This window comes from Antrostomus carolinensis, unplaced genomic scaffold (assembly GCF_000700745.2).
Source record: "Antrostomus carolinensis isolate BGI_N321 unplaced genomic scaffold, ASM70074v2 scaffold30231, whole genome shotgun sequence".
NCBI lineage: Eukaryota > Metazoa > Chordata > Aves > Caprimulgiformes > Caprimulgidae > Antrostomus > Antrostomus carolinensis.
Window position 1 is genome coordinate 1,435 of NW_010293961.1, and position 11,509 is coordinate 12,943.

Here is an 11,509-nt window from a genome sequence, read left to right on the forward strand (position 1 = left end):
CTCCATGTTCTGGGGCGTGTGGAGCTCTTGCTTCACCCTGTCCCAACCCACAGTTGTTGCTGGTTCCACTCCAGCCTCTGGCAGCAGCGATGCCACGATCAGCTTTGTGATCCCCAGTTGGACCTGGCCTTTTCTGTCTGGCTGGTGCAGGATGCAGAGAGGTACCAGCTGCACCTGGGCAGAGGCAGTATTAACCACAACAGGGTTTATTTATTCCCCTGGGCTCCGTTGTGTTGTTCAGTGCTGTTGAGCTTATGCCTCATTGGCAGAATCTGCTTTCCAAGAAGTCAGTGTGGGATGCTGTAGAAAGACATATCCTTGATCCCATGTTGTGTTTGGTACTTTGTGGGAGAAAGGAGATAAATAAAAATCTGTCTTCCCTTTTTCTACCAGCTTTTTCTACAGGTAGACAGATACCCGCACAGATCCCTGGAAACATGTGGGGGGTTTTATTGTATAACCACAAAAATTATATTAGAGCTTTTGTAATTAAATAAAGTAGAGTAATTTAGCTGTTTAGCTGGTGAATGAAATGAGTAGTCACGCACTACATTCAAGTCAGAACAATAATATTCTTGTTGGAGGCAAGCTTCAAACCTCCAGTTTAATCTGCCACCTAACTTCATAACTTTCTCCATCTTTTCTTTGCTTATATATCCAGTTCTTATTTGAAAGAGTCCAAGGGGTGTCTAAAGCCACGATTATTGATCTGGATGCTCATCAGGTGAGCAATTTACTTGTATTCAGTGATGCAGATGTTTTGCTCGAAATACCTTTTTTTTTTTTTTTTAATAGTAGTATAAACTGTCAACTCGCAGAATACAAAGTTAATCATAGATGATGGAAACTGTGACCAGTTTAGTTTATAATTATTTGATGGTCCAAAAGGCTGTTAAGCCAGATTAGTGAAATTTAACTGAGCTGTAGCTCCATCATGTGGCTAGATGTGAAAATATTTGAGTTGCATACTGATCTGGAGTTGTAACAGTCTCCAGAGGAGATCAGTATCCCAGAAGAAACAAGAATCTCTTAAAATGGAATTAGTTAGTTCAGCTGCATGATCCTTGCAGCAACCTTTGCAGGGTGACCTTCAGTGTTTTAATGGAAAGCCTGGCTTCAGGCTAATGAAGTGAAGAAAATACATCACTTGGGAAAGTGATTTACTGTGGGTACTGAAAACAAATCTCACCTTTGGTAGGATTTTCAAAATAAATCCTGAAAGGAGGGAAAGACTATCTTTAGAAAAGCAGTTAATGCACCAAAACTATATCCAATCTGAATCTTCAATGAAGATAACTTGTTCTATGTAAATAAACTATTTTAAAGTAGCTCCGTGGCAGTGAGGAAACCCAATGGCTGCAAGTTTTCCATCTTCTATCATTTCTCTTATCTGCAAATTAAGGCATCCTAAAATTACCATGAAATGGGACACATATTATGCAATTGAAAGATGTTTTGTAATTGTTATTTTCTTCAGCCTTCGTTGTCAGGCTGTGGAACTTTTGTGGTTTTTTTGGGGTTTTTGGTTGTTTTGGGGGGGTTTTTTTAAAGAATTTCTTGGAATATATTTTTATTTTCAGGTATTGTGCTGATAATCTCAGTCTGCACACGGAATCACCCCTTTGTTTCCTTTCTTTGGGGAATGAGACGTGTGTGAAGTAGTAGCTCAGCAGATCTTTTTAAGTATGCAGATATTCTCATCTTGTAAGTGTTCCAATTCTTGGTGCATTGGCGAGTTTCACCTTTATAAGAAAATGGTTCACCCAGAGACTCCCATATTCGTAGATTTCTCTTCATGAACTGTTTATTTGTTGACCAAATATGCTGAAGAAATAAGTAGGAGTTGCCTTTTTTAGCATAAAGTCTTTTTTTTTTGTTAGTTTGTTTGTTTCCAGGAGGGGAAGTTGTATCAGAAATATAGCTTAACTGTCCAGGGACATAAATTATGTAACTGAATTACAGAAGATATATCTCTGGAAATATCTGTTTCTATAGTTTAAATGAAATTCTTTTGTGGGTAAGGGCTAGGGAATCTGTATAGTACACTGATGTAAAAAAAAAATTATCTTAGTGATTGCTGTGAAAAGATTATCTTGATACTGGTGGAGGAAAGTCTAAATGAGAGTGGAAAAAAATATTGTTTAAATTTTCTCTTGAGCATCCCTCTATACCCAATAGAGTATTTTTGCAGGGAATCTCTAGTGTTAAACAAAACATTAAATTGTTGGGTCTTTAGTTTGTAATTTTTCCAGGGATTACTTACCTCACCAAGACTTGAATTATCAGAGGAGCTGTAGTCTGATTTTTGTTTATTTTTTTAAATCCTTGTATAAGAATATGATTATCCCTGCAGCAGTTGAAAGTGACTTTTTTTGCACAATTGGAAGATGAGAGATTTATTTGGTGGTCACAGTTGCCTTTGTGATGTTGCTGAAGACAATTAGCTTCTAATTTTCATTTATTTTTCTTATATGTGTAATGAGATCTATGATAATTACCTTCACAGAGGTATAAGGATGTCCATTTTGATAATACCTGCTGTCTTCAGAGTGATGCTGTCAGAGCCCTCAAAACTCTACATCTCAGAATAACCTTCAAGACTATAAATAAGAGGAGGATAGAGGAGTTTTAAATATTAGATCTTTTTAGTCTTAATTACTTGAGATTTTGCACATTAATTGGTTCTTTGTTAGTGTGCTAGGAATAGCTAACTGTAAATTTCCTTCAGGGAAATGGCCATGAGAGGGACTTTATGGATGATCATCGGGTATATATTATGGATGCATACAATAGATATATCTATCCAGGGGATGGAATTGCTAAACGTAAGTATAATTGAAATTCATATGCCAAAATACAAAAGACCTACTGTGTTGTTGTTTAACTTCTTCATTTACTAATAAGTTTCCCTGTAACAGTGGTAACTAGATTTTTTTTATTATTATTATTTCACGCTGAACATAGGATTTTCAATGATCCCTGTGATCTAGCACAACAATGTTAATACCGTAGTGTTTTCCCTCACTTCTGGAATGAATTTCTGGAATGCAAGGTGTGGGTGTCAGGTGGATTTTATTAGCAGTCCATTCAAAATTCATGCCATGCTTGAACACTGAGGTAAAGAATCCTTTTGATTTGAAGATAACTTAGAGTTTAATCTTTCCCTTACACTGCATTTATAAAAGTATTTACTCAGGATTAGCTAATACTGTGTAAAAAGGTTTAATGTTCTTTTGAAAGTTATGATTTTTAACAGACTTAGGTGTTGTCCTTCCAATAGAACTTGTTTTATAAGCATCTAGAAAACAAGATGCACCTGAATGTGAAACAAGTTGGGAAGCAAGTGGAAGACATAAAAATGTTAAGAGCTGGTGCTTGATTTTCTTTTGTTGTTGTTTTTTTTTCCCTGCTGGGTTGTGCCTATTGTGTCTGGTGACCTGTCACAGTTAATTAGTGGGCTTTTGATAATGGTTAAATTGGAATGCAAAAGCCCAAAGTTTATTTGATCTTTGATTCTGTTACACTGTCATTTATTACAGGCTTAATTTGTTAATAGAATGATAGTTTATTGAGGGAGATGTTCTTCTGCTGTTGAATTTCTTCAGTGACGCTGTCATTCTGAAAAGCCTACTTAATTTGAATTCTTGGCAAGAATTTGGTTCAGTGCATTGTACTTCTGTTTTTTAACTAGTAAAGATTTTGAAAATTGTAGTATGTGTATTTCAAGTTATTAAACTAAAAAATGACTGTTTAAAGCACATTGTGTCTGTAAGCAGACAAATAGCAAGCAAATTAAGGGGTTTTTTCTCTTTAAGAAAAACATCCCTTTATTCCTATATTTAATGACAACCTTTTGAACAGATGGATGAAGACTGAAACAGAGTAAGCTCTTCTTAGCCAGTCTGAAATACTGAACTTGCCCCTGTCCTGTGAAGCTGGCAATACTACCATTCCCTTTCTAGAGATGCACCATGAGGCACAGAAGGCTGTAGCCAAAGGCATGTGAATATGTAGTTTCTTGTAGTTTGTATAAGGCTGTCTGTGTAGTTCAGTGGCTGAATCCTTTAAACTTCCTCGTGTTGGTGACCTAAGATGAGATCAGAGAGGGCATCCTTTTGAAGGGAGGTGGAGGCTTGAACCTCAGAGTTTGAATCTTTTGGGTGGACTCTAACTGATCACTGTCTCCCTGGACATCTTACTCATTTTCTCCACGTTTTATTGCAAGGGTTTCTTCTGTTTGTTTTTTTTGCCCCATGCACTTCATTAGGAAAAAAAAAAAAGAAAGACTATCTAACATTGCCTAATGCTAAACCATAAACATATTGAGTCCCTATGGGGAAGTAGTTTGGAATTATACAGAAGCTTAGGAAGAGAAAGGAGAAGATGGGTGGGGAAAAGGACTAGTTCACTGAAGGGTAAGCATAAAAAGTTGACAGTGAAACTCAAAAGTTCAGGCCTTAAAAAAAGCATTGCTGTTGGTCTGAATCTCATTTTACCTGTTTTCAAAGCTGTAGGAGTATATTCACTAATTAGCGAGAGGTGGACAAAAGGTTATCAAATGCAAAAGCTGTGTTCATTCTAACCTACAGATCTATCACCGTGTCCATCAGTAGTCCCTGATCTGGGTCATAAATAATCACTGTAATTCTGTGATTTGTGATGGAGATGAAGATAAGAGATCTGCAGAGGCACGGAATCTTATTAATGATCATCTCAAGTTTTTAATGGCTTCATCAAAAGAATACTTGTTTGTTCCCTGTGCTAATGTGTTTACCTCCTTCTCAAAAGCTCTACTCTGCTAGCAGATTCTTTACCCTGAAGAGACTCTCAAGTGCTGCTCAGAAGGGCACAGCTGTGCTGACTTACAGGAACATTTATATAACAATAAGATAATAATTCAGGAAAGATAACATAAACAAAAATCTTTAGAACTAATGTTCATGCAGTAAAATCAGGGAAAGAAAAAGAATTCTTTGCTAATGTGGAACATGGATGAAAGCAGAAAAAAATCTCCCCATCCATCCTGGGAATAAAGAAGTGTCATTCTGTGTTGAATGCAGTCACGCACGCTTGGTGCGTGCCGGATCCAACACTTAAGACTCCCAGTCATATATTTGAAGGCATGAGGTACGGTGAGGCAGAAGTCATACCTGGAAACGCCCGTGACATCAATATGACTAATTCAGATTGAGTTGCACATAACTATGTAAAAGCACCCCAAGCCAGGCTGCACAGCCTTGGGTTTCTTTCTCTACTTTCTCAACCCCACTCCCCTAATGTTTTATTAGAAGCATTAGAAAGAATTTGATTTAAATTAAGAATAGATATTTGCTCTTCTGGTAGGATTACAGGGTAAGAACATGAAATTGAAAATGCTTGGGGCAAAGATGCATCTTGTTATACATTCATAAAGCAGTTCACATAAATTCATGATCGTTTGCTGTTAAGTTTTGAGTGTTGTGATAAAAAGAAACATCTTAATAATTTGTCTCAATGATATTTATCTTAGTTTTTCCCCAACTGTTTCTCTGCAATAGCAATTCAGTGTTTTCTTTCCCTTATGCTTTAAGTTACTTCTAAGTCAATAATTTTCTTTATGATTTGCAGAATTACCAAAACTGTTATCTTTTTCTCTTGCTTACCCGAATCTTGCATTTTCTTTCAATACAATGCTTTGTTTATTCAGTATCATTGAAACTTTTTTTTAGGTGCCATAAAACGAAAAGTGGAATTAGAGTGGGGTACAGAAGACACAGAATATCTTCAGAAGGTCCATACTCATGTGGAAGGAGCATTAAATGAATTAAAACCTGACATCATTGTTTATAATGCTGGGACTGATATTTTGGATGGCGATCCATTGGGAGGACTTGCCATTTCACCTCAGGTTTGTATAATACTAAAATACCTACAGACTCTGGCTCCTCACTAGGTACAGAAGGCAGTCCTGGTTGTGGCAGTTTGGTAGGTGAAGGCAGGGTGCACACTTCACACTAAAGCAGAGCGTTTTCCTGCTGTAGATACATACAGATACATACAGTTTTTCATTGTCTCTTCCTACCTCTAAATATTTTTGTTCTTCAGGTGCCTCTTCCAGTATCATTCATCCTCTCTCTAAAATATACAGATTTTGAACATCCAGACAGTAACTGGACAGGCATGTATTTTCACACTTCACCTGACACTTATTTTTCCAGTTTGTTTCATTCTTCCTTTGTTTCTTTTCCCCTCACACAACCCATTTTGCAATGTATTTCTTTTGTCACCCCCAGTATGTACCTTACACCTAGTTTTCTCTGTAGCACTCCCAGCTGTTTTAAACTGCTCTTCAGTATCTTCCAGTTCTAGCAATTTTGTGCAGCCTCTCTATGTAATCCTAGCAAATGAACAGATTTTTTCCCCCTTTCCTCATTCTTTTCTATATAAATATCATTACCTTTTTTCAGTTCAGTTTAACTACTCTCCTCAGTTACCAAATCTAAATTTTGATTTATTCTGTATAGCTTCATTAAAGTCTTCACCTTCCAGGTATAGCAGGTTGTCTTTTTGCAAAATACACCAAATTTACAGATCTTGTATTTCCTCTGGTTTGTGGTGAGTTGTTGGGTTTGTTTTTCTTTTTGTTTGTTTTTATAATGATTCCTTCTCTAAAAGTTCCTCAGTTCTGTCTCTCTCCTGTTTTCACAGTCAGGTCTCTCTTAGTGTCCACCAGTTCAATACAGAAAAAGACTTTCTTGATTTGTAAGCTCTTGGATTCCATTCTAATCGAGCCATCACTCAATCTGTTCAATTTTCATTCTGTTTTGCAGTACTTTAGGTATCAAATGCTTCTTCTTGCACTGAGCTCTAGTTCGTTGCTGGTTTTTATTGGCTCCATTATGTATTTCCTCATTCCTGCCGTCTCTGTCGCTGAGCAGCCTTTTTGTTCCTGACTGCCGGTAAAGTCCTTGATGGACCCAAGGTGGAATGAGTTTGGAGCCACTCTGAATCTCTTGCTTTTGTTTCCTTGTCTGTGTAAAAGTCTCTCTAAGGAGAAGGGAAGAGCTGAAGGGCTTGCACTGGTTTGCTTTTGACCTGGGAGAGGATATGACCTGAGGCGTAAGATCTCATTTGGTGGAGCAGAGCTTTTTGGAAAGCAGTGGCTACCAAGAGAAATGGAAGCTAGAGAGGACTTTAAGATGTACTTTTCAGGTGCCTGATGGAGAAAGGTTTCTGTAGCTCAAGCCTTGGTTTCTGACTTGAGAGCAGGGTTTCTTGTTGCTCTGATCTTGTTGGCCTAGGTGTGAATGCTGTGTTTCACCACACCTGAAATCCCAGGCTACTGGAAATGCTAAAACTGAAGGCATTGAGCTTGGATAATTCATCTCTTGAAGGTTCATTAGTCCAGTCTTCAGTTCTACAGTTGTAGATGTCATTCACATTTTAGAATCTTGCTACAGTGTTAATTCTGCTCAAAATTATGCCTCCTCAGAGTGCTGTGGGTGGTAGTTTCTTGGTGCTTGAGGCTATAGCGAGAAAACTTGAGGTGTAGCGGGTAAGTCCCTCTCACCTTTGTTTGTAAGTGGGACCTGTATCAGGCTGTCATCTTCATTTGATGTATTTTCTTTCTTAGTAACATGCAAATACCAGAATACACCCATGTGTTTTTCCCTCAGTTCTTCCAGGCTCAGGCACTAGAGATGCTGGAGCAGGGATGAGGCAGTTGGGCTCCTCTGAATATAGTGACTGCTTCCAGTTCTTGTGTGGTAGAATGTTTGCTGCATCCAGCGGTGGCTCTCAAGGGACCTACAGCTCATCCTGTAATTCTGTTACTTCCTTTAAGGATCTGTTCCTAATATAATTCTTTAGTTTCCTTTGTCTTATTTTTAAGTTATTATTCCTTACTCCCATTGTTCTTTTACAGGCCTGTGTCAAACTACACAAAAAACATTAGTGTTTTATGGTTTTACAAAATATTTTTTCAGCTACATTTGAATTTTATTCTTTACCATTTGTTTGTGGTTTAATTTTTTTTTTTATGGCAGGCTAATATTTCTTAATGTATTTACAGTCTTTTTCTAACCAGTCTGAAGTCTGAGTAGTGCATATTCATTTTGCTGTAATAATTTTGCTGCTGCTTGCTTAATTTTTTTGTGTTTGATTGTGTTTTAATCCCTTTCTCCAGCTTTTGAATTTATTTAAATTTTGAGCTGTCCATTGTAAGCTGTTGTCTATTATGTCATTAGTCTTTTTTTTTTTTTTTTTTTGGTGAGGAGTTGTATTGGCTTGTTTATGCCATTATTTATGTGTCTCTGGAACTCTCTGATTTTACTTTTTCCACAAAAGTAGATTTTAATTCTGTTCTCATTTATTTCTGAATTCTCTCTTTTTCCCCACATGTACTTATTTGAAAAAGAGACTTGAAGTCTTCTGCTGTATGGGTTCAATGACAGTACTGTACCTCTTGGTCAGCAGTCTTTGTTATTTTTTTAGTTCTATATCCTTCTCTTAGTAAGAAATTATTTATAATTTATTTTCCTTTTTATGGATTTACCAATTCTTAGGTTCTGCAACTCCCTTCAGCCATAGATCCTTTTAAACTCAACTACAGGCTTTTATTAAAGAAACTGGAAGCTTGTAATTCAGCTGGTGATTGGGAATGTGTAAAATCTGATTTGAATTTCCTGTAGGTTTGTGAAATCTTGATCAGGTTGCTACACTTTTGTCAGAGGGTGCTGTGCATGTTGAGCACTTCGAATTCAGACAGTCTATCTTAGTCTCAATTCCTCACCTGTAAAACAAGGTGAACATTTCTAAACTTTATAGTCAGTTTAGACTTTGTGGCCTTTGAGCAGGAATTCTAGGAATTTATACTTTTACAATAAAGGTTATTATTTGTTGTGTCCTCTAAAACCAAGTAAAGGATTTTTGATTTGTTTTTCCTTTTTTTTTTTTTAATGATTATGCATGTAAACCTGCCAACAGGACTTGTAAATGATTTTTTTTATTCCTGTTGTAAAATGTGAGGCTTATCAAGCATCAAATACTGTAAGTCCATAAACCATAGGCTAGAACTAAAATATATTCATTGAGCTTTTTTAAAAAACAAAACAAAAAACTGTTTTAAACTTGCAGGGAATTGTCAAGAGAGATGAAGTTGTGTTCAAGGCTGCTAGAAGCCGCAGAATCCCAATCCTGATGGTGACTTCTGGAGGTTACCAGAAGAGGACAGCGCGGATTATTGCCGATTCCATCATCAATTTGCACAACCTGGGGCTTATTGACAAGGAACTAGCAACCAGTGGAGCTGGAAATCCCAAGGTAGAACAGATGATTAGAGACTCTGCTAAAGACATAAGCAAATTGTCACTGCAATGACAAGTTAATAAGTTTTGAAGGAAACAACTTCCTGGTTTAGGAGCAGGAAGTCTCCACGTCGTTATCAGGGTTAATATAATGTATTTTAAAAAGGCTTGCCTGTAAAATAACATGGTACAGATAATAACACGGTCACAGAATAACTGTGTGTAACTTCTGAAGCTATCTTGAGCAAAGGCAACAAATCCTTTTAAGCTAATTGAGATGTATACTGAAGGGTACTGTCTTTCAGTTTGTAATATTACTGAAGAAAGCTTTAATTGCTTCTCTTATTGTTATGGATAGTCTGTTATGTTGAAAGAACTATGCAGTTGGTATCCAAAGACTGTCCCAGACCTATTTCAGATGATGCAATTTGAGCTGTGGTGGGAGAAATATGGACTAAACCTACTGGCTTTTTTTGTTTTAAGATATTGTGTTTTATTTATTGCTTTTTTATTGAAATATTGTTATAAACAAGTTCTCTGCAGGCGTCAACTGTCAGTTTAACACTAAAGTTAAGTGCAATACTATAAAAAACAGTTCAGTTGAAAGGCTTTTAAGCCATAGCCTATTAGAACGAAGCTCAATAATTTATGTTTTATTCCTGTTGTTGGTAGTGACTTAAATTCTACTTATAAACACCTTGAGAAATAAAATATGAAATGCCTTTGGCTCAATAGGCAAATGAACCATAAGGGCTCAGCATTAACAATCTAGTTTTTGCCTCTCTTAAAATGAGGCCTGCATATAAAAGGCAATAGTTACTATGCATCGTAAATCACAGATTAAAGAAACTACAACAAAATGAAAACTAATTTTAGAGTTCTGAGAATTCGTGCAGAAAATGTCATGTAGAAATATAGGGTGTCTTTCATTATTGCCAGCTTGTCATATATAAAACAGTGAAGAGTAAGTATTTTTTTCCCCCACAACTAGTGCTGTGTTTTTCACTTGCTTGAGGAGTAATGGTACTCGTAGTTGCAGTCATAGTTGGTAACCAAATTGTTCATATTTACAGATGAAAGTATAGTGCAATTTCTACATTAATTTAATGTGCTAACTTTATATGGGAGCTTCTGGGAGGATTTGGGAACAAAATAGCATATTCAAAAGCAAATTCAGTGCACGAATTGTAAATTTTGCATTTAAGTTGGTTTATTTTGCATTAGGTACTGTTTGTAGCACTGGGTTATAAACGTACTGAACTGTGTTTTGCAAGAGCTTTTTTAACTTCCAGTTATTCACTGATTTGTAGTACAAGCTTCATGTCACGTTTAGGTTTGAGCCTTTCTCTGAAGGAACACCAATATTTTCCTGTAGTAGAATTGGTGGTAAACATTTAAGGAATGTTTAATTCTAATTAGAATACTTACCTCACTTAGTGTTGATTTTTAGATTGATGGGGTTTGTTAATTGTAAGAACTTGCACAATTGCTATAAATATCTGCTTTAAAACAGATTTGACTTATTGCACTAATGTTGAGTTGCAACACTGTTATTAAAAAGCACTTTTAAATTTCTTACTAGAAGGACCATCAGAGTACAACTAATGTTGAGATTTATTTTTTCTATACTGTCTGATGTTACTGAAAGATGTTGTTATTCTTTCATATAATTTTTATAAAATTACAAATTACATTTCTATAAACTAAAATCCTGTCATAGTACCATATGGTCTCTTCCAAAACATTTTCTGTTTGTGTTAACATGTTTATATTATTTTCCCCTCCATGGAGATTAAAATGATGTTGAACAGTGCTGACTGACTTTTCTTTTCACTTCACATATTTCTTGGCTGTCAAAAACTTTGGAACAGTTTATTGAAAAGACAAGAAGATATGTTTTTTCTACTTCAAACGTAACTAAAGCTGCAATGAGTCTTAAAGGTGAATAGTACAAGGTTTGTCAACAGCAGATGAATTCTCTGAGAGTTAATGTGTTGACCTTGTAAAATGAGCTTGGAAGTTTTGTATCCAAGTACTTCCTAAGATATCATGAAGGGTTAAAGTCACTTTCTAATTCCAAGTTTCATTCCATTGCCTATATTGTAACTCCTAGTTTAAGTACTTTATTGTTACAGGTATTAAACTGTAAACTAAGCTTCTGGTAAGGCTGCAATAGTTTGAGGTGTTTTATAAATCACTATCTCTGAGAACTGAATGTTTGCAGA

At 36.2% G+C, this 11,509-nt stretch overlaps 1 protein-coding gene across 1 annotated transcript in view; it reads left to right on the forward strand.

The window, feature by feature from the left end:
- HDAC11 (histone deacetylase 11) overlaps positions 1–9,460 on the forward strand; it is a gene marked incomplete at its 5' end in the record, with an annotated part of 10,533 nt that extends 1,073 nt beyond the window's left edge. Inside the window, 4 exons of the mRNA XM_010177497.1 lie at positions 662–724; positions 2,729–2,825; positions 5,709–5,887; positions 9,115–9,460. Of these exons, the coding sequence (XP_010175799.1) occupies positions 662–724; positions 2,729–2,825; positions 5,709–5,887; positions 9,115–9,357 (582 nt within the window). The remainder of the gene's footprint in view (positions 1–661; positions 725–2,728; positions 2,826–5,708; positions 5,888–9,114) is intronic.
- Between the last annotated feature and the right edge of the window lie 2,049 nt (positions 9,461–11,509).